The following is a 23,674-nucleotide window of genomic DNA, read 5'->3' as shown; positions in this document are numbered from 1 at the left end:
ACACCATAAAAGACAACACTCTCCGCTTTTTACTCTTATTATTCTTTTTCATTGTGGTTTTCCCCTTTTCCTATATGCTTGAGAGACTTTGAATGGAAAATGATGCATGTGTTATTAGGAGAGCCTAATCAATTAAATTTAATGTCCAACCTTAAATTTACATGTCACTAAATTAAGCTTAATTGATATTCATCTTAAATTATAAAAACATTGAGATAATTATCATCCCGTGCAAATCTTGTAAGAACTATTTGAACATTTACAATTGAAATAATTAAATAGATGGCTAAATCATATCAAACTCCTTAAACAGCCCTATAAATATAGGTACACTCCTTTGAACATCAAAGCACCAAACTTTTGAAGAGCTTCGATCAATGCACAAAAGCCTTTTTTTTTTTTTTTTTTTCATGCGTTTGTCTCTAACTTATATCCTTGAAACTTTCAAATCCTGATAATAATAAAACAACTTTCAAATCAAAACTAGTTTTGAAGAGAAGAATAAGAGAATCTTCCATTGCTAAAGGTTTTATATGAAAAGAAAATCTGTTCTACTCTTAAGGATTCAATGATAAAGAATTGCCCATACTATTTAGTCAATTTTTTTTTACTCAAATTTATTGTGTGCAATATTCTTAATGGTTAAAAATTTGAGAGATAGCCACTTCTTCGCCATTCCTACTTTTATACTCACTATGCCAAATTTAATGATTTTTATTTATGTACTTTGATAATTTTAAGGTTAAATTATTAATTTTTTTTCTTTAACTATTGTGTCAAGATCACCATCAACTATTAATTATATGAATTTAGTCTCCCTAAATTTTGAAGCCAGGTCAATTTTTTCCTTAAATTTCCCCCTTTCGTTTAAATTTAACGAAATTAACTATTGTGAAAAATGAGACATATGTTATATGATTATTATGAAAAGTATAAAATTTCAAAATCAAATAATTTATATAGTTAATTTTGTTAAAATTTAAACATAAAGGAGAATCAAAAATGAAATTGATGATGAGGTTCTATTTAAACATAAAGGAGAATAAAAAAAAATTTAGATGGATGTTATATTTAATATTATGCAGGTTGAAATGGGTTGTATTATATTCATGTCAACCCAACATGACCCGTTTATTAAGCATGTTAAGTGAGTTGGGTCAGGTCAACTCATCTTATTAACAAGCCAGGTTAGGGTTGAAGGATCATGACACAATTATTAAATAGGTCGGGTTCGAGTTAAGCTATTTAGTCAAATATTCCTACCTCAACACGCTAACCTAAATTGACATCCCTAATTCATACAAGTGAAATACAATATCTTATTATAGAAATAATTGTCAATTGACTGTATAATTTTGATGGTGTGATAAATTTTGTACCCAATGTTATTTAGGATTGGAATTTTTTTTCCTTTCTTCTAAAGGTCGTTTGTCAATGTTAGAGCAAGAATATATTATACATTTATTTAAAAATTTCTCACACATTGCGTGAGTTAACAACTAGTTGATCTCAAATTGTCATTTCAATGAAAATTAATAAAAACAACTTAATGTGATATGAATATTATCTTGTCATCTTTATTAATTGCAAACATATGTCTTAAATTATATATAATAATTTAAATAGGGCAAGGCTTAGGTACGGTACATAGGTGTTATTCGGTTCCCCTCTTAAAATTTTGTCATATGGCTTTTTTCTCATGGATGAAAATGTATTTTTTTTAGTTAAGTAGCTACATGGTAGAATTTTAAAAAGAGAATCTAAGAAACAACACCTAAGATACTGTACATAAGTTTTGTCCATTTCAATATATTCACTTCAAGGCTCAAGCATTGACTTTTTCGATTAGTTTTTTTTTTTTTTTTTTAAAGCCCTTTTTCTAAACTCTATATCAATTATTTTTTATAAGCCCCACAATGTTACACTACAAATAAAGAAATGCCTTTAATCCAAGCTACAATAAAAACCAAGCATTTGCCCAGAGAGAGAGAAAGTGAAGCATCTGTCAATATTTTTGAGAGGAGATGAGATGTGAGCATTTGTTCTTAAAGAGGTGCATCTAGCTCAAAAGTCTAGAGATAATTTTTCCTTGTGTGTTTTGGGTATATCGAGCTCAAAAGCCTCCTACCCAATAACCACCGTAATTTTTGTTACATTGATGTTCTCCATTGTTGACTAGCTTTCACCAAGAAGCTGGTATTTGATGAGAGGTGAGACTGGGAGAGTTTTTGTTGCATTTGTCATTGGTGAGTGTTTGAGGGTATTTTAAGGAATGACACCTAAAACATGTTTGCGTTGTGAAAATGAGATCTTAAATTCAAAAATATTCGATTTGTGTTGTTGTTTAAGCATTTGGGCTGATTTTTATTTGTTTGGACAATTTTTTTATTCAACTTTCTTAGAATGACATCATAAATTCAAAAATGGCTAATTTGTGTTATTGTTTGGGCTGATTTGTATTTGTTTAGGTAATTATTTGGTTCAAACCTTTAATGGACCAAAATTTTGAAGTTATTAAATTTTATAATGAACTTAAATTTTTATTTAGGGTTTATCAAGTTTTCTACCCTCCTTGCTATTCTATTTGCTTCTTGTTATGCGAACCTAGAGCCTTTTGTTTTCCTTGATTGTGGTGTAGGAATTAGTGAATTACTACTTGTTGAGCTTTATCTTAAAAAAAAAAATTAGTTTACATTGTACTTGCAATATAAACCTACAATGTAAACACATAAAAATAGTAAATATTGTATGCATTTGCAAAAAGTGTAAAATATTTACCACTTTTTACAAATATGTATAAAATTTACTACCCTTTGTATCTACCATGTAAGTTTATAATTTACATTATAAGTACAAATCTATAAAAATGAATTAGCTTATTCCTACTGTTCGTTTTCTAAATTAGCTGCTCATGTTTGTAGTGACAAGTGGGTGCTAGAATGTGATCGTTGTATTGCAAGCGGATAGCTATTGAGATATCAAGCACCTAGTTGTTGTTGAAGGAGTTTCCTATGCCTTATGCGTCAGGATTTTTTAAGTTTGAATTTAAAATATTGCTTTTGTGAGGAGTTATTTAATATTTTTGTTAATATTTTTAAATTTTGTGGAATTTGGATCATTTGGATATTTTGGAGATTATATTTACCGATAAAATATACACATTTAGGGATCAATTGTGACTTGTTGAGTGACTTGAGTCATGACCCTTTTTTGATTGTTATTATTATTATTATTATTGTTTAAAAAAAAAAAAGAAAAAAAAAGAAGAGTTTCTTCAGGGTAAATTCAAGTCAATTGACTTTACCGGCACGCACAAGATACAACTCAACTTGTGCGTGCCGGTAAAGTCATGTTGTCATACACGGTACACCCCCACAAATTTAAATATATGATTAAAATAATTTATAAATAAAAAATTTTGATTAAAATAATGAAAAGATTATTAAAAAATAAAAGAAACGAAGGAAACAAGGAAGAATTATAGTGCGGGACATGGTTTATCTTATGGAGAAGCTTTTTGCGGTTTGTAAGGATTCCCAGTGTCCTACGGTTGAGTGGCAAGAAAGTGAACCCCACAGAGAAATGCTGCTTCTTCTTGGAAAGAGGTGTAGGTCCTACCAGTACCTTGAAAGAATCCTTGCCGGCTTCATAATAAGGACACCATAAAAGACAACACTGTCCGCTTTTTCCTATATGCTTGGGAGACTTTGAATGGAAAATGATGCATGTGTTATTAGGGGAGCCTAATCAATTAAATTTAATGTCCAACCTTAAATTTACATGTCACTAAATTAAGCTTAATTGATATTCATCTTAAATTATAAAAAAAATTAAGATAATTATCATCCCATGCAAATCTTGTAAGAACTATTTGAACATTTACAATTGAAATAATTAAATAGATGGCTAAATCATATCAGACTCCTCAAACAGCCCTATAAATATAGGTACGCTCCTTTGCACATCAAAGCACCAAACTTTTGAAGAGCTTCGATCAATGCACAAAAGCCTAATTTTTTTTTTCATGCGTTTGTCTCTAACTTATATCCTTGAAACTTTCAAATCATGTTAATAATAATAATAATAATAAAACAACTTTCAAATCAAAACTAGTTTTCAAGAGAAGAATAAGAGAATCTTCCTTTGCTAAAGGTTTTATATGAAAAGAAAATCTGTTCTACTCTTAAGGATTCAATGATAAAGAATTGCCCATACTATTTAGTCAATTTTTTTTTACTCAAATTTATTGTGTGCAATATTCTTAATGGTTAAAAATTTGAGAGATAGCCACTTCTTCGCCGTTCCTATTTTTATACTCACTATGCCAAATTTAATGATTTTTATTTATGTATTTTGATAATTTTAAGGTTAAATTATTAATTTGTTTCTTTAACTACTGTATCAAGATCACCATCAACTATTAATTATATGAATTTAGTCTCCCTAAATTTTGAAGCCAAGTCAATTTGTCCTTAAATTTTCTCCTTTCGTTTAAATTTAACGAAATTAATTATTGTGAAAAATGAGACATATGTTATATGCTTATTATGAAAAGTATAAAATTTCAAAACCAAATAATTTAAATAGTTAATTTTGTTAAAATTTAAACATAAAAGAGAACCAAAAATGAAATTGACGATGAGGTTCTAAATTAACACACTTAATAGTTAATAGTAGGGTCACCAAATTGAACTTATACTTAATAATTAGAGGACTCAAAATTACTTTTAATTTTAACAATTTATTGAGAATTTTTGACAAATTATAATCACCTTAAGAATAGAATAGGAGGACATTCAGCCCAAAAAAAAAAAAAACAGAAGCAAAAGACTAGAATAGAACAAAAATAAGCATTCAATTCAGGCGGCTTTGCTGAGTTTTAAAATATCAAATAAATGTCTGGCATTTTCTTTGCAAACAAAAAGATTCCACACGGCAATCGCATTATTTTTCCAAGCTCTCGTGGGTCCCGCTTGCAGCAGAGACTGAAGATTCAAGACCGCTCCCTCCATGCCACAATTGTATAAACTATAAAGTCTAAATGAACTATTTGCAATTGGAATAATCAATTATTTTGCTTTAGTAAAATTGTATTGAACTAAAACGATCATCAATTATCCACTAAACATGCCATCCTCTGTCTCCATTTCCCTTGTGATATTAGTTTGGATTACTACTATCATAATCATAAACCATGTGGGTAGTAGTCTGAAACTTCCATCATAGCTTGCTCCTCACTCTGAAGCATGATTGACAATTGCTCATAGGAGATTGGATCACTCCTTGTTCGTATTGCTGAGCAAAAATGTGCAAAGTCCTTTGGTAGGCCTCTGAGGACTATACAGATCAGTTCCTCATTATCTACAACAACTCCTACTGCAAGAAGTTTATCTCTAGCTATCTTAATCTTCTGCAAGAATCCATTGACAGTCTCAGTACCTTTCTTGATGCTTTGCAGTTCAAGCTTGAGATTTAGTATATTGGCTCTAGATGTAGATGTGAACCTTTGATCTAAGGTGTTCCACACTTCCTGAGCACTTGTGATTCCAACAACCAAAGAGAACACCTGAGGTGTTAGTGTTGAATTGATCAAAGAGAGAAGTGCTTTATCTTTGATCCTCCATGTTTGATATTCTGGATTCACCACAGTTGTTGGATTTCCCTGAGCATCAAGCTGAAAAGGACACGATGGTGAAATTGAGCCATTTATGTGCTCAATCAATGAATAGGCTTCAAGGATAGTCACTAGCTGGTGCTTCCATGGAATGTAATTGCTATCGTCTAGTTTGATAGACATCAGGTTTGACATATTGGAAAGAAGGAGCAACGGTGATTGTGAAGGTATGGTGGTAGTTGTGGAAGTGTTGCTTGTTGAAGAAGATGCAGTTGTGGAAGTCATGGTGTTAGGCTCTGATACCATGAAAGATTATTGAGAAACTCTGAGCTTTAACAATGGCGGACAAAATCACAGAGAAGGAGAGAGAGAAGGAAAAGTGAGAGAGAGAGAGAGTCTGTGATTGAATGAAATTGATTAGCAACACTAACTGTAGAAGTGTACATCAATACATATATATATACAAGATCAAGATTAGCTTAAGCTAACTGCTTAACTGCCTAACAATAATTCCGAAAAGATTGGAAGCTGTTAATCCCAATTACACACGTGATCAACATGACATCATCTAACTCTAGCTTCCAGAGAGTTCTTCTAGCTTCCAGAAATATCTGCACTGACTTGATGAAATAACAATCCAGCCTTCCAGTGTTTAAACGGTATCATATAGTTTAATGACAAACGATGCCGTTTAGATATAAAACATAATACAACTGTTATTTTGAAAACTAGCCGTTAGGAAATTCTTTTATCTTCTCTTCAATCCTCTGTTTCCATTTCCCTTGTGATATTAGTTTGGATTACTACTATCATAATCATAAACCATGTGGGTAGCGCGAATACTTCTACCGTTGCAAAACCTCAATCACCGCCACTAGCCCAAGAAGCAAAGGCTCTGAACCAGACTCTGTGGTGGTGGTGGAATGAAGAAACAACCTCAAATCTTTGCAAGTGGGATGGTATCATTAGCAATGATGGTGGAAGCGTGATAGAGATCAACTTAAACGATAAAGAACCGTATGAAGCAGTTATGTAATTTCAGCTTCTCTTCATTCCCAAATTTGGTCCGATTCAAGCTAGCAGGAATGTGGCTATACGGGAGCATCCCACCAGAGATTGGTAGTGTTTCTAAACTCACTTATCTTGGAATAGTCTTTCAGGTGAACTACCTCTGTCACTTGCAAAACTCGCTCAATTAGAGAAGCTTGATATTTGTTTCAATCAAATGTGCGGTCCAATTCCCTTACAATTGGAAAACCTGAGTGGTCTTGTTGAATTATACCTGGGTGGAAATAACTTCAGTGGTACAATCCCTTCAACTCTTGGTCTTTTGACTTGTCTCACTCATCTTGATTTACATTCAAATCAAATCAACAGTACTATCCCTTCTGAAATTTATAATCTGGAGAATTTGATGGTTCTGCAGTCGGGTACAAACAATCTTTTTTGTCCTATTTCTTCAAAAATTGGAAACCTGAAAAATGTGGTTTCTCTTAACCTTTCACATAACTTGCTCATTGGTCCACTTCCTCATACTTTAACAAACCTAAGAAGCCTTGTTAAATTAAACCTGGGTGGAAATTTCTTTTATGGTACAATCCCTACTGAAATTTGTAATATAAAAGGTTTAATGACTCTGCATTTGGGTACAAACAATCTTTTTGGTCCACTTCCGTATGAGCTTTCTCGGCTAACCAGATTACAATATCTTAATCTTTCCTCAAACAAACTTTCTGGAAGGATATCAACCAATTTGCAAAATCTCGTCCATCTTTCTGTCTTAGATCTCTCACTTAACAAGCTGAGTGGACCACTCCCAACTCAACTTACGAATTTACATGCTCTGGAGCAATTGCTTTTAGGCCACAACAACTTAACTGGTAGCATTCCTCGAGTGGCTTACCCATTTAAGTTAACTACTATTGATCTTAGTCATAATCTGTTAAGTGGAGAAATACCTCCTCAGCTTGGGAATTTGAGCTTTTTACAGTACTTAGATCTCAGCAATAACTATTTCACCGGTAATATTCCTCCCAATCTTGTTTTCTGGCGCCAAATGAATTTGTCTTACAACTCTTTGACTGGTCCACTCCCAGAGTGTTTTTGTTACTATTTTGGGCCGGAAACAATTATGGACAACAAGGATTTATGTTGGGAAAAAAATATCTCAGGCTATTATTATTGCTTTGGATCACCCCACATTAATATTGGCTCCACAAGTACCGAAAACGTCACAAAATGGATAAAGATTATTCTTCCCATTGTCATTTCCTTCATCTTCTTATTACTCGGAATTGTGCTCCTTTCTCGCCAGAAGCTAATCGAAAACACTGGTCCAGAGTGTAAAGCAAAGAGGAATGGGGACATATTCTCAATATGGAATTATGATGGAAATATTGCATTGGAAGACATCATTACAACAACAGAGGACTTTGACATCAGATATTGCATTGGAACCGGTGGTTATGCTAGTGTTTATAGAGCAATGCTACCAAGTGGAAAAGTGATTGCCCTTAAAAAACTTCACCGTTTAGAATCTCAAAAGCTCACTTTTGACAAGAGTTTCAGGAATGAAGCCAAAGTGTTATCTGAAGTTCGTTATCATAATATCTTGAAGCTTTATGGGTATTGTCTACACAGGCGATGCATGTTTCTAGTTTATGAATACATGGAAAAAGGAAGCTTATTTTATGCCATAAGCAATGATGTCAAAGCAAAGGAATTGGATTGGAAGAAGCGGGTGAATATCATTAAAGGAATAGCAAATGCTTTATCATGCTTGCATCATGATTGCATTCCAACAATTATCCATCGAGACTTGACCACAAGCAACATTTTATTGAATTCAGAATTGGAGGCTTTTGTTGCAAATTTTGGCATTGCTAGACCATTAAATCTTGATTCCTCCAATTTAACCACACTTGCTGGCACCTACGGATACATTGCCCTTGGTGAATATTTATCTTCTACTTACACAAACACACTTTGTAAAAAAAATTAGATTAATCATGATCATATGTTCACATATTTATTAGCTAAAGTGGCTGCATAATTGTCATAGTATAGTAAGATATTCCTAGCATTTCTTACTCGGAGTAGTTTAGTTGTGCTCACACTTTTTTGTGTTGTGTTTTAGAACTTGCCTACAACATGGTTGTGAACGAAAAATGTGATGTCTATAGCTTTGGTGTAGTGGCGCTCGAAACAGCAATGGGAAGACATCCGGGAGAGCTTATATCCTCATTAGCATCATCGTCTGCTCAACATATCATGCTAAAAGATGTCTTAGACCCACGCCTTTCACCTCATATTAACCAAACAATTGCTCAGAATGTGGTTCTAGTTGTGACACTAGCATTGGCTTGCCTATGTTCAAATCCTAAATCTCGCCCTACAATGAAACATGTGTCACAAGAAATTCTTGCTCGGAAGCCGCCACTGCCCAAGCCGTTTTATGAAATTTCAATGTGGGATCTGATGAATCAAGAAATATATTTGGTAGACAAGAATTAGGAAAAGTTTAGACAAGGTAAGTAATCTATTTTCTTTTGGATGCTATCTAAATATATTATAGCAAAATGAATTATGCCATCGAAACTAATTACATGATTACATTTTTGTAGACATGAAGGAAGTTGTACCGACCATTAGTACTAGTATGTATTTTTTTTTTTTTTTTAAAGCTTCAAGACGCAACGGAAACGCATAATAAAGCCTATAAAAAGTATAACAATTTAATTCTTAATGATAAAGGACAATGGGTTTCAAGGGCAGAGGCACCTATAAGTTATAGGTGCCTATAACATTAGGGGCCAAAATTATTGAAATCCCTTGTAATGGTATATTGGTGTGAGGTAAAAAATAAACTGGGCTTCTAAAATTGTAATGATTGGCCCCCAAAATTTTTTTTAGTCCAAGTCCACTGTTGGTTTTTATTTTCTTTCCTTCGAAATCTTGTAATGTGTAGTCAGTCAACCTCACATTCCACTGTTAATTTCTCTACTCTCTAGTGTAGTCCCACCCAAATAAAATATAACATTTTACCAAAACTTAGAATAAATGCCTTGTTGGCTTGTATCATGTCTTTTTTTCTCTACCTGATTATATCTTTTACTATTGGATCTAGTTGCTTGATAAGTTTTTTTTTTTTTTTTGGGGATAGGTAGTTGCCTGATAAGTGGTGCTAACATTAATTTGTTTTTAGAAGAGAATTTAGATTGCCATATAGACATAAGATTTATTCTATTTTTTAAGATTCAAAAAGGAAATTGCTAAGAATTTCCATTTAGAATTCATAATGGATGAATTTTATTTAATGAAGGATCAATGTTGAGCATACCTTTTATAGGAGATGCCAAGTTTATTTTATTTTATTTTAAAAAAAATTGATACATGTTTATAGCAAAATAGGCAAATTTTGTACACAAATTTGAGTTTAGAAATGTTGTTATATATTTTAAGTTTGATCATCTTGTATACAACATATTTATAAATTATGACAAACATACAAATATGTAACTTGGCCCCCCCAGGTAAAAAATCCTGGCTACACCCCTGTTGGGCTTGCAGTTTTTCTAAAAATGTTGTTGTCGCTTCATGCATGATTGATGGCAAAACTATTGATGATTTTATAGCTAATCGGACTCTTAGAGTACTAGCATTAAGCATTCTAAAAAAAAATAAAAAAATAAAAAAAGAACTATTTTGACACATCAAAAAACCACTTTTTTGTTTTTTGTTTTTTTGGTTGTTGTTGTTGTTATTTTAACATTTCATTCTATAATTTCTTATTGTAGGTCTTTGGTGGCCCGTCTTCAGTAGGTGCAGTAGACAAAGCCATCCATACTGGGAAGACAACACTAGGCCTGACCCTTTAGCTAAAGCGGGTGGACTGTTGAATAATGATTTGGTTGTATATATCTATATTTATACCTCATACCATTGTTTCCCGTTCTACACTAGGGTGCTGGAAAGTTGTATTTTCCCAGCAATGCAAATGTGTGACTTTTTTTTTTTTTTTCCCAATAATTCTTTAATAAAACGTCCCCTCCCCCTAATTAAATTAATGTCACTGCGAGCTTCTGTACTTCAACCATGAGAGACGTTAGGTACCTAACAGCTTCATCGCTGCAACAACAGCATTCATTTGACTATTCATCTCAGTGCCTTCAACAAGAAAGTTTCCACTAATATCAATGTCACTAATAGTTCCATGTTTCAATTCCGGGCTATCCAATGCAAATTTTAAAGCATTGTCTATAAGCCACAAGCACATAGGTAATATATATTCCAGTATCACGCAAATTACATGTCATTACAAATATTTTAATAAAAAGAAACATCAAATTACAGTATAGAAGTAAAATTCAACCAACAATTTTGAAAATTTAACAGGGGCCTCAAAATTGTGGACAATACTCAGAAAAATGTACATTGTGAGCAAGTGAGAGTAGACTGAGTCATCAGTAGAATATTTTTTGACCCGGTCACAGTAACACCTATAGAAGGAAACAGGGCTTTACCGTTTTGCTCCTTCAATCCCAATTCGATAATTACAGTACCAACTTTATGAAATCGTTTCAATTTAAGGTTGTTTTCTTTCCGTTATTCAATGTCGTTATTCGAGGCCATAATAGAGAGTAGAGAAAAACGATAAAAAATTTATTAAAGTTTGTGTTTCACTTAAGGCTTATTCATAAATCAATTTGCTAGCCATTAAACTAAGAGGGTAAAAAGACAAAGCAGATAAAAAAAACTTTGCTTAGAGTGAGAAGCGATTGCTTGAAAATCAAAGTTGAACCATGTGATTTTATAGCTCAATCTCGTAGAGATTTTTTTAGGTCATTCGCATTGTCCCTCTATTTTTCTAGATAAGAATCTCATTCTAGATAAGAATCTCGTAGAACGTGATCGTTATTATGCAAGGGAACAACTATTGAGATTTTAAGCATTTATTAGTTGTTATTGAAGAAGTTTCTTATATGTTAGGATTTTATATTTTAATTTAAATGACTGGCTAATTTGTGCATGAGGAGTTATCTAAGATTTTTGTTTATGTTTAAATCTTTTAAAGTTGTTAGGACATATGTGGATCATGTTAGGAACATATGTCAATATTTGATGTAGTTGGCTAATCTTTTGACAAAACGCACTTTACTTGTATTTGGGTAGATCTAGGATGTGATTAATACTTCAAGAAATATGTTGTTCAAGTCTAGTATTAAAGTCATGAAGATTGGACCAAGAAACAAGTAAAGAAAAGTTGTTAACTAAAGCAGGACATATAGCTCGACAACTGCGGACAGATAGCTCGATAACTGCTCGACACCTCTCAACAGCTGCTCGACACCTCTCGACAGCTAGGTTATCTATCGAGATTTTCAACTTCTTCTTATCGCAGTCTCGAGCTTCTCCTCAGCTGGTGGATCGATCGAGAAAGCTCCTGTCTTCTCGACAGCTTCTCGATAGCTTCTTGATAGCTATATCTGTCGAAGTTTAAAGCTCGACACCTCTTGATAGATCAAGGTTGCGGGAATTCAAACTTTCAAATCTGATTTTAGGCCTATGCTGACATGTATGTGTAGGGTTTCTTTTCTCATAACCCTAGACCTATATAAGACTTATTTTAAAAGCCGTTACATATAAGAGAATACAAGGAGAACATATGAAAAATGTGACCAATGCCTTATTCTCTCTGAAAAAAGCCACTGCGTCTTTGCGCCTTAGGATTTTGTAACTAAGTGCTTCTTGATCTTCCTTGTTGATGAAGTGAAGAACTTTGCAGCCAACATCTTCTTCTAGTTGGTGATTGAAGTCGTGTACTGGGATTCGCGCATCAAAAAAGGTGGCGTTCATCTATTGAAGAGTTCAGAGATTCTAAAGCGGTAGAAAGTTTCTGCTGTAAGTTCATCTATGAGGATTGTAGAGTTTAGGGATAAAGTTTTTGTATTAGATCTGAAACTTCTCTTTACTATAGTGAATTGTTTTTTGGGAAGGTTTCCCCCCAGATTTTTTACTGTGAAACTAGTTTGTTTCATTGCTTTTTCTGGGTCATCATATCTTGTCTTATTTACTTTTCCGCTGCATTCATTATTGACATGATATTGATGTTTGTTTGTTTTAATAAGTTTTATTCATAATAAATCTAATTAACAACTTAGATTTAAAACTTATTAATTATATCAACTAGGGTCTAAATTTCCCAACAAAATTTTAGATCATCTAAATATTTTTAAGATTAGATAAATAACTATGTGCTTTATTTTGAGATTGAATTTACTTTATTTTGAAATTAAATATAAACTTCTCGAGTTGAAAATTATGCACATTAAAAATTGTGTCTTGTTGAGTCAACTTGACTCTTTTTTTCTTTTCTTTTCTTTTAAAGAGTTTGATCAAGGTAAACTCAAGTAAATTGAATGAAATATCCCTACAAGTTGCAACTCATCTTGTGCGTGTCGGTAAAGTCATAGAAGTCCTTGTAGAGTGGAGACTTGGAATGAATGGAAAATGGAAAATCTACTCTCTAAAGTCTTTTGGTCCTTTGTGTATACAAGAATTGCAACTCAAATTTTGCATATATGTCAAGTCAAATGTACTTAGAAGAACGCACGCAAAGGCCAAATTATAATCATGCATGCAATATTACGACAGCCTAATCAATTAAATTTAATGTCTATTCTTAAATTTACGTGTCACTAAATTATAGGAGTAATTGATATTCATCTTTAATTAAAAAATAAAATTAAAGAAATCAGATGCAAATCTTTAAATAAAATTACAATTTATATTTATCTTTAATTATATTTAACTAGCTTGTAACCCTATGTATATGCATGAATATACTTAAAATATATACATTAAGATGCATAGTATAATTCTTACCTATATATTTAAATATTATTGATAGTCATTTTTATATATTTTTTTTAACTCTTTAAAAAGTCTTGTAAGAATATTATTAGGTAGAACATGTAAATTGTCCATTTTTTTTTCATTTTTTTTTTAATTTTCTTATGTTTATTAATTCTAAACTCTTTGGTTTTGTGCACAATAACTCACTTGGATGGATATTTATGATGTAATTCCACATTTAGGACACATGACGCAAAATTGGACTTTAATAGAATTTTTTTCATATATATATATATATATATAGATAGATGTCTAACTTAATTTATATCACACGTCTCTCAATAAGAATAAATTGGATTGAGTGTGGTCATGGAGTAAAGGTTTACTAGTGCATTTATAACTTACAGATAAAGTATAGTGAGATATATTTCTCAATCTTCTCTGTTTGGTTCTAACATGTTAAAATACAAACCCAACAGGAAATTCTCTCTCTCTCTCTCTCTCTCTCTCTCTCTCTCAAATCCCCTTAATTGCTTGTAATTTATCTATGTTCTCATTCTTTCCTTTTGTATATATTTTTTCAAACTTCCAGATTCATGACCAGTTTGTTTGGATGTTTGATGCAAAATATCGCCACAATTTTCTTAGTATTCTTTGTAATTCAACTTCTTACTTCTTTCTCACCTTTTGATATATTCCAATATCTCTGTTTTTGTTTTTTTGTGTCATTGCCAAATTTTCATGCTCACACTTCCTTACTTGTTACTTGTTAGATATGAGATTAAAAAAACTCCAAAGGTTGACTTAGTGCTTCCTAAGACCTCATGACATCCATGAGATCTCAGGTTAGAAACCACTTGTGTTTGTTTATTTAGACCCCTCTAAACTCAGATTGTTTAACCTAATTAATAAACTAAGTTGTTACTTAGGTTTATCTTGCGATCTAGGTTAAACAATAACAATCATATCACATAAAGCAGAATAGTAAAGAAAACAAGCGATATGATAACCTAAGAAAACCAATGAAACCATCCAATTTCAAGGTAAAAAATCTGGGAAGGATTTAACCTAAACAATCCACAAGGCAACAAATTCACTAAGTAGATGGAAGTGTTTACAATAAAATTTTCCCTAAATCTGATGCTACCTCTTGTAGCACTTACTCATGGAAGTATAACAGTTTAATTCTTAATGATCAAGGACAATGGATTTTAGGGGCGAAGGCACCTATAACATTGGGGGCCAAAATTATTGAAATCCTTTGTAATGGTATATTGGTATGAGGTAAAAAATAAATTGGGCTTCTAAAATTGTAATGATTGGCCCCCCAAAAAAAATTGAAGTCCAAGTCCGCGGTTGGTTTTTATTTTTGTTTCCTTTGAAATCTTGTAATGTACAATCAGTCAACCCCACATCTTACTGTTAATTTCTCTACTCTCTAGTGGAGCCCCACCCAAATAAAACATAACCTTTTACCAAAACCTATAATAAATGCCTAGCTGGCTTGTGTCATTTCTATTTATATTTTATAAATATACAAGAGTGCATTGTGTTATTCGTGTATTCAATTGTTAAAGTGCAATGCATTGTGTTATTCGTGTATTCAATTGTTAAAGTGCAGTTTTTTTAAAAATGTTTTTGTCGCTTCATGCATGATTGATGGCAAAACTGTTGATGATTTTATTGCTAATCGGACTCTCAGAGCATTAGCATCAAGCGATCTAAAAAAAAAAGAAACGATTTTCACACATCAAAAAATCAATTTTTTCTATTTTAACATTTCATTCTATAATTTCTTATTGCAGGTCTTTGGTGGCCCATCTTCAGTAGGTGCAGCAGACAAAGCCATCCATACGGGGAAGACAACACTAGGCCTGACCTTTTAGCTAAAGCGGGTGGACTGTTGAATAATGATTTTGTTGCATATATCTATATTTATACCTCATACCATTGTTTCCTTTACTACACTAGGGTGCTAGAAATGCCCACATTACAACCGTCCATTGCAATGCAAATGTGTGACTTTTTTTTTTCCAATAATTTTTTAATAAAACGTCAACCATGAGAGACGTGAGGTACATAACAGCTTCATCTGCTGCAACAACAGTATTCATTTGACTATTCCTCTCAGTGCCTCAAACAAGAAAGTTTCCACTAATATTAATGTCCCTTATAGTTCCATGTTTCAATTCCGAGCTATCCAATGCAAATTTTAAAGCATTTTGTCTATAAGCCACAAGCACATGGGTAATATATATTCCAGTATTACGCAAATTACATGTCATTGCAAATATTTTCATAAAAAGAAACAGCAAATTAGAGTATAGAAGTAAAATTCACCCTACAATTTTGAAAATTTAACAGGGGTCTCAAAATTGTGAACATAGACTCAGAAAAATGTACATTGTGAGCAAGTGAGAGTAGACTGACTCATCACTAGAATATTTTTTGACCCGATCACAGTAACACCTATAGAAGGAAACAGAGCTTTTCTATTTTGCTCCTTCAATCCCAATTCTCGATAGATTACAGTACCAACTTTATGAAATCGTTTCAATTTAAGGTTGTTTTCTTTCCGTTATTCGAGGCCATAATATAGAGTAGAGAAAAACGATAAAAAATTTATTAAAGTTTGTGTTTCACTTAAGGCTTATTCATAAATCAATTTGCTAGCCATTAAACACAGAGGGTAAAAAGACAAAGCAGATAAAAAAACTTTGCATAGAGTGAGAAGGGATTGCTTGAAAATCAAAATTGAACCAAGTAATTTTAGCTCAATCTCGTAGAGATTTTTTAGGTCATTAGCATTGCCCTATATTTTTCTAGATAAGCTGCTCACGTTCATAGGGACAAGTGACCAGTGGGTGCTAGAACGTAATAGTTATTATGCAAAGGAACAACTATTGAGATTTTAAGCACTTATTAGTTGTTCTTGAAGAAGTTTCTTATATGTTAGGATTTTATGTTTTAATTTAAATGACTTCTTAATTTGTGCATGAGGAGTTATCTAAGATTCTCGTTTATGTTTAAATCTTTTAAAGTTTAGATCATTTAAATACTTTTAAGATTAGATGAATAACTATGTGCTTTATTTTGAGATAGAATTTACTTTATTTTGAAATTAAATATAAACTTCTCGAGTTGAAAATTATGGACATTAAAAATTGTGACTTGTTGAGTCAACTTGACTATCTCTTTCTTTCTTCTTTTTTTTTTTTTTCCTCTCTCTCTCTCTTTGTTGTTGTTGTTGTTGTTATTTTAACATTTCATTCTATAATTTCTTATTGTAGGTCTTTGGTGGCCCATCTTCAGTTGGTGCAGTAGACAAAGCCATCCATACCGGGAAGACAACACTAGCCCTGACCTTTTAGCTAAAGTGGGTGGACTGTTGAATAATGATTTTGTTGTATATATCTATATTTATACCTCATACCATTGGTTCCCTTACTACACTAGGGTGCTGGAAAGTTGTATTTTCCCAGCAACGCAAATGTGTGACTTTTTTTTCCAATAATTCTTTAATAAAACGTTCCCCCCCCTAATTAAATTATTGTCACAGCGAGCTTCTGTACTTCAACCATGAGAGACGTGAGGTACCTGACACCTTCATCTACTGCAACAACAGTATTCATTTGACTATTCCTCTCAGTGCCTTCAACAAGGAAGTTTCCATTAATATCAATGTCCCTAATAGTTCCATGTTTCAATTCCGAGCTATCCAATGCAAATTTTAAAGCATTGTCTATAAGCCACAAACACATAGGTAATATATATTCCAGTATCACGCAAATTACATGTCATTACAAATATTTTCATAAAATGAAACAACAAATTACAGTATAGAAGTAAAATTCACCCTACAATTTTGAAAATTTAACAGGGGCCTCAAATTTGTGACTCAGAAAAATGTACATTGTGAGCCAGTGAGAGTAGACTGTGTCATCACTAGAAGGAAACAGAGCTTTACCATTTTTCTCCTTCAATCCCAATTCGATAGATTATAGCACTAACTTTATGAAATCGTTTCAGTTTAAGGTTGTTTTCTTTCCGTTTTTAATTGTCTTTATTCGAGGTCAGAATCGAGAGTAGAGAAAAACGATAAACAATTTATTAAAGTTTGTGTTTCACTTGAGGCTTATTCATAAATCAACTTGCAAGCCATTAAACAAAGAGGGTAAAAAGACAAAGCAGATAAAAGAAACGCTGCTTAGAGTGAGAAGCGATTGCTAGAAAATCAAAATTGAACCAAGTAATTTTAGCTCAATCTCGTAGAGATTATTTAGGTCATTCGCATTGTCCCTATATTTTTCTAGATAAGCTGCTCACGTTCATAGGGACAAGTGACCAGTGGGTGCTAGAACGTGATCGTTATTATGCAAGGGAACAACTATTGAGATTTTAAGCACTTATTAGTTGTTCTTGAAGAAGTTTCTTATATGTTAGGATTTTATGTTTTAATTTAAAGGACTGCTTAATTTGGGCATGAGGAGTTATCTAGGATTTTCGTTTATGTTTAAATCTTTTAAAGTTTAGATCATTTAAATATTTTTAAGATTAGATGAATAACTATGTGCTTAACTTATCTTGGAATAGTCTTTCAGGTGAACTACCTCTCTCACTCGCAAAACTCACTCAATTAGAGAAGCTTGATATTTCTTTCAATCAAATGAGCGGTCCAATTCCCTTACAATTGGAAAACCTGAGTAGTCTTGTTGAATTATACCTGGGTGGAAATAACTTCAGTGGTACAATCCCTTCAACTCTTGGTCTTTTGACTTGTCTCACTCATCTTGATTTACATTCAAATCAAATCAACGGTACTATCCCTTCTGAAATTTATAATTTGGAGAATTTGATGGTTCTGCATTTGGGTACAAACAATCTTTTTGGTCCTATTTCTTCAAAAATTGGAAACCTGAAAAATGTGGTTTCTCTTCACCTTTCACATAACTTGCTCATTGGTCCACTTCCTCATACTTTGACAAACCTTAGAAGCCTTGTTAAATTAAACCTGGGTGGAAATTTCTTTAATGGTACAATCCCTACTGAAATTTGTAATATAAAAGGTTTAATGACTCTGCATTTGGGTAAAAACAATCTTTTTGGTCCACTTCCGTATGAGCTTTCTCGGCTAACCAGATTACAATATCTTAATCTTTCCTCAAACAAACTTTCTGGAAGGATATCAACCAATTTTCAAAATCTCGTCCATCTTTCTGTCTTAGACCTCTCACTTAACAAGCTGAGTGGACCACTCCCAACTCAACTTACGAATTTACATGCTCTGGAGCAATTGCTTTTAAGCCACAACAACTTAACTGGAAGCATTCCTCGAGTGGCTTACCCATTTAAGTTAACTACTATTGATCTTAGTCATAATCTGTTAAGTGGAGAAATACCTCCTCAGCTTGGGAACTTGAAATTTTTACAGTACTTAGATCTCAGCAATAACAATTTCACCGGTAATATTCCTCCCAATCTTGTTTTCGGGGGTCAAATGAATTTGTCTTACAACTCTTTGACTGGTCCACTCCCAGAGGGTTTCGGTTTCGTTTATAGGCCGGAAACAATTATGGGCAACGAGGATTTATGTTGTGAAAAAAATATCTCAGGCTTCCATTATTGCTCTGGATCACCCCACTTTTCACCCTACATTAATATTGGCTCCACAAGTACCAAAAACGTCACAAAATGGATAAAGATTATTCCTCCCATTGTCATTTCCTTCATCTTCTTATTACTCGGAATTGTGCTCCTTTCTCGCCAGAAGATAATCGAAAACACTCATTCAGAGTGTAAAGCAAAGAGGAAGGGGGATATATTCTCAATATGGAATTATGATGGAAATATTGCATTTGAAGACATCATTACAGCAACAGAGGACTTTGACATCAGATATTGCATTGGAACCGGTGGTTATGGTAGTGTTTACAAAGCAACGCTACCTAGTGGCAAAGTGATTGCCCTTAAAAAACTTCACCATTTAGAATCTCAAGAGCTTGCTTTTGACAAAAGTTTTAGGAATGAAGCCAAAGTGTTATCTGAAGTTCGTCATCGCAATATTGTGAAGCTTTATGGGTATTGTCTACACAATCGATGCATGTTTCTAGTTTATGAATACATGGAAAAAGGAAGCTTAGTTTATGCCATAAGCAATGATGTTGAAGCAAAGGAATTGGATTGGAAGAAGCGGGTGAATATCATTAAAGGAATAGCAAATGCTTTATCATACTTGCATCATGATTGCATTCCAACAATTATCCATCGAGACTTGACCACAAGCAACATTTTATTGAATTCAAAATTGGAGGCTTTTGTTGCAGATTTTGGCATTGCTAGATCCCTAAATCCTGATTCCTCCAACTTAACCACACTTGCTGGCACCTACAGATACATTGCCCCTGGTGAATATTTAACTTCTACATACACAAACACACACTTTGTAAAATAAATTAGATTAATCATGATCATCTGTTCACATATTTATTAGCTAAAGTGGCTACATAATTGTCATAGTATAGTAAGATATTCCTAGCAGGTTTCTTACTCCGAGTAGTTTAGTTGTGCTCACACTTTTTTGTGTTGTGTTTTAGAACTTGCCTACACCATGGTTGTGAACGAAAAATGTGATGTCTATAGCTTTGGTGTTGTGGTGCTTGAAACAATAATGGGAAGGCATCCGGGAGAGCTTATTTCCTCATTAGCATCATCGTCTGCTCAACATATCATGCTGAAAGATATCTTGGACCCACGCCTTTCACCTCATATTAACCAAACAATTGCTCAGAATGTGGTTCTAGTTGTGACACTAGCATTGGCTTGCCTACGTTCAAATCATAAGTCTCGCCCTACAATGAAACGTGTGTCACAAGAAATTCTTGTTCGAAAGCCGCCACTGCCCAAGCCGTTTTATGAAATTTCAATGTGGGAGCTGATGAATCAAGAAATATAATTGGTAGACAAGAATTGGGAAAATTTTAGACAAGGTAAGGAATATATTTTCTTTTCGATGCTATCTAAATATATTATAGCAAAATGGATTATGCCATCAAAACTAATTACATGATTACATTTTTGTAGACATGAAGGAAGTTGTACCGAACATTAGTACTGGTAGTTTTTTTTAAAGCTTCAAGACGCAACATAAACGCATAATAAAGCCTATAAAAAGTATAAAAGTTTAATTCCTAATGATGAAGGACAATGGGTTTTGGGGGCAGAGGCACCTATAACATTGGGGGCCAAAATTATTGAAATCCTTTGTAATGGTATATTGGTATGAGGTAAAAAATATATTGGGCTTCTAAAATTGTAATGATTGGCCCCCCCAAAAATATTTAAGTCCAAGTCCATGGTTGGTTTTTATTTTCTTTCTTTTGAAATCTTGTAATGTATAGTTAGTCAACCCCACACCCTGCTGTTAATTTCTCTGCTCTCTAGTGCAGCCCCACCCAAAAAAAACATAACCTTTTATCAAAACCTATAATAAAAGCCTAGCTGGCTTGTGTCATTTCTTTTTATATTTTATAAATATACAACAGTGCATTGTGTTATTTGTGTATTATTGTTAAAGTGTAGTGCACATAGTGCACTGTTCAAACTTATTTTTGATCTTTTTTTCATCATGTTATTTTTTTCTCTAGCTGATTATGTCTTTTACTATTGGATCTAGTTGCTTGGTAAGTTTTTTTTTTTTGGATAGGTAGTTGCCTGATAAGTTGTGCTAACATTAATTTGTTTTTAGAAGAGAATTTAGACTGCCATATAGACATAATATTTATTCTATTTTTTAAGATTCAAAAAGGAAATTGCTAAGAATTTCCATATAGAATTCATAATGGATGAAATTTATTTAATGAAGGATCAACGTTGAGCATACCTTTTATAGGAGATGCCAAGTTTATTTTATTTTTAAAAAAATTGATACATGTTTATAGCAAATTAGGCAAATTTTGTACGCAAATTTGAGTTTAGAAATATTGTTATATATTTTAAATTTGATCATCTTGTATACAACATGTTTATGAATTATGACAAACATATGAATATGTAACTTAGCCTTCCCAAGTAAAAAATCGTGGCTACGGCCTTGATGGGTTTGCAATTTTTCTAAAAATGTTGTTGTCGCTTCGTGCATGATTGATGGCAAAACTGTTGATGATTTCATTCTATAATTTCTTATTGCAGGTCTTTGGTTGCCCATCTTCAGTAGGTGCAGTAGACAAAGCCATCCATACAGGGAAGACAACACTAGCCCTGACCTTTCAGCTAAAGTGGGTGGACTGTTGAATAATGATTTTGTTGTATATATCCATATTTATACCTCATACCATTGTTTCCCTTACTACACTAGGGTGCTGGAAAGTTGTATTTTCCCAGCCAGGCAATTGTGTGACTTTTTTTTCTTCAGAATCATAAACTACTGACCTTAAGGGTCGTCCCAAAACAGACGGGACCTTATTCTGACTTTTAAACTAAAAGTTATTAAGGAAAAACAAATTTTACTATAAATAGCAAAAACACTGTTATCGGGGCCTTAATGAAGGAATTCGCCTAAATTTTGGCGACATTCATGGCAATGAATCTGGATCAGAACGTCGTTTCCCTTCAACCTGCCAAATTTCATGCAATTCCGACACTGTTACCCCGATGGCCCCTACTGGTACCCCCCTGTGATCTTGCGTTGTGACTTCCTGCGCCCCTGCTGCTCGAGGAAGGCATGTGCTGTCTGTTCTACATCATAAGTTGTGCTAACATTAATTTGTTTTTAGAAGAGAATTTAGATTGCCATATAGACATAAGATTTATTCTATTTTTTAAGATTCAAAAAGGAAATTGCTAAGAATTTCCATATAGAATTCATAATGGATGAAATTTATTTAATGAAGGATCAACGTTGAGCATACCTTTTATAGGAGATGCCAAGTTTATTTTATTTTTAAAAAAATTGATACATGTTTATAGCAAATTAGGCAAATTTTGTACGCAAATTTGAGTTTAGAAATATTGTTATATATTTTAAATTTGATCATCTTGTATACAACATGTTTATGAATTATGACAAACATATGAATATGTAACTTGGCCTTCCCAAGTAAAAAATCGTGGCTACGGCCTTGATGGGTTTGCAATTTTTCTAAAAATGTTGTTGTCGCTTCGTGCATGATTGATGGCAAAACTGTTGATGATTTCATTCTATAATTTCTTATTGCAGGTCTTTGGTTGCCCATCTTCAGTAGGTGCAGTAGACAAAGCCATCCATACAGGGAAGACAACACTAGCCCTGACCTTTCAGCTAAAGTGGGTGGACTGTTGAATAATGATTTTGTTGTATATATCCATATTTATACCTCATACCATTGTTTCCCTTACTACACTAGGGTGCTGGAAAGTTGTATTTTCCCAGCCAGGCAATTGTGTGACTTTTTTTTCTTTTTTCTTTCTTTCTTTTTTTTTTTTTTTCCAATAATTCTTTAATAAAACGTCCCCTCCCCCTAATTAAATTAATGTCACTGCGAGCTTCTGTACTTCAACCATGAGAGACGTGAGGTACCTAACAGCTTCATATCTGCTGTAACAACAGTATTCATTTGACTCTCAGTGCCTTCAACAAGAAAGTTTGAAGTTTCCACTAATATCAATGTCCCTAATAGTTCCATGTTTCAATTCCGAGCTATCCAATGCAAATTTTAAAGCATTGTCTATAAGCCACAAGCACATAGGTAATATATATTCCAGTATCCCGCAAATTACATGTCATTACAAATATTTTCATAAAAAGAAACTGCAAATTACAGTATAGAAGTAAAATACGCCCTACAATTTTGAAAATTTAACAGGGGCCTCAAAATTGTGAACGTAGACTCAGAAAAATGTACATTGTGAGCAAGTGAGAGTAGACTGTGTCATCACTAGAATATTTTTTGACCCGGTCAGAGACTCACAGTAACACCTATAGAAGGAAACAAAGCTTTACCATTTTGTTTCTTCAATCCCAATTCGATAGATTACAGTACCAACTTTATGAAATCATTTCAATTTAAGTTTGTTTTCTTTCCGTTATTCATTGTCGTTATTCAAGGCATAATAGAGAGCGGAGAAAAACGATAAACAATTTATTAAAGTTTGTGTTTCACTTGAAGCTTATTCGTAAATCAATTTGCTAGCCATTAAACAAAGAGGCTAAAAAGACAAAGCAGATTAAAA

General features: G+C 33.1%; 2 protein-coding genes across 2 annotated transcripts; both read left to right on the top strand.

Moving 5' to 3' along the window:
• The first annotated feature begins 5,952 nt into the window (after positions 1 to 5,952).
• On the top strand, positions 5,953 to 9,168 carry LOC112016723 (probable leucine-rich repeat receptor-like protein kinase At1g35710). The gene is made up of 4 exons (XM_065774805.1): positions 5,953 to 5,993; positions 6,449 to 6,646; positions 6,767 to 8,565; positions 8,751 to 9,168. Exons 1-4 carry the CDS (start codon positions 5,953 to 5,955, stop codon positions 9,125 to 9,127), a joined length of 2,415 nt encoding a protein of 804 aa, XP_065630877.1. The 3' UTR covers positions 9,128 to 9,168.
• An 8,858-nt stretch (positions 9,169 to 18,026) lies between these two features.
• On the top strand, positions 18,027 to 20,420 carry LOC112001468 (probable leucine-rich repeat receptor-like protein kinase At1g35710). The gene is made up of 2 exons (XM_065774804.1): positions 18,027 to 19,872; positions 20,062 to 20,420. Exons 1-2 carry the CDS (start codon positions 18,027 to 18,029, stop codon positions 20,418 to 20,420), a joined length of 2,205 nt encoding a protein of 734 aa, XP_065630876.1.
• The last annotated feature ends 3,254 nt before the right edge of the window (positions 20,421 to 23,674 follow it).

This window comes from Quercus suber, unplaced genomic scaffold (genome assembly GCF_002906115.3).
Source record: "Quercus suber isolate HL8 unplaced genomic scaffold, Cork oak 2.0 scaffold_99, whole genome shotgun sequence".
In the NCBI taxonomy this organism is placed as follows: domain Eukaryota; kingdom Viridiplantae; phylum Streptophyta; class Magnoliopsida; order Fagales; family Fagaceae; genus Quercus; species Quercus suber.
The sequence above is the reverse complement of the archived record's forward strand: the minus strand, read 5'-3'. Positions and strand labels throughout refer to the sequence as shown.

Bases quoted from the DNA above. Each gene is read 5' to 3' on its own strand.
- LOC112016723 (XM_065774805.1), top strand. From the start codon at position 5,953: ATGGCGGACAAAATCACAGAGAAGGAGAGAGAGAAGGAAAA. The intron at 6,647-6,766 runs GTAATTTCAGCT...ATCTTGGAATAG, and splicing joins GAACCGTATGAAGCAGTTAT to TCTTTCAGGTGAACTACCTC. The intron at 8,566-8,750 runs GTGAATATTTAT...GTTGTGTTTTAG, and splicing joins CTACGGATACATTGCCCTTG to AACTTGCCTACAACATGGTT.
- LOC112001468 (XM_065774804.1), top strand. From the start codon at position 18,027: ATGAATAACTATGTGCTTAACTTATCTTGGAATAGTCTTTCAGGTGAA. The intron at 19,873-20,061 runs GTGAATATTTAA...GTTGTGTTTTAG, and splicing joins CTACAGATACATTGCCCCTG to AACTTGCCTACACCATGGTT.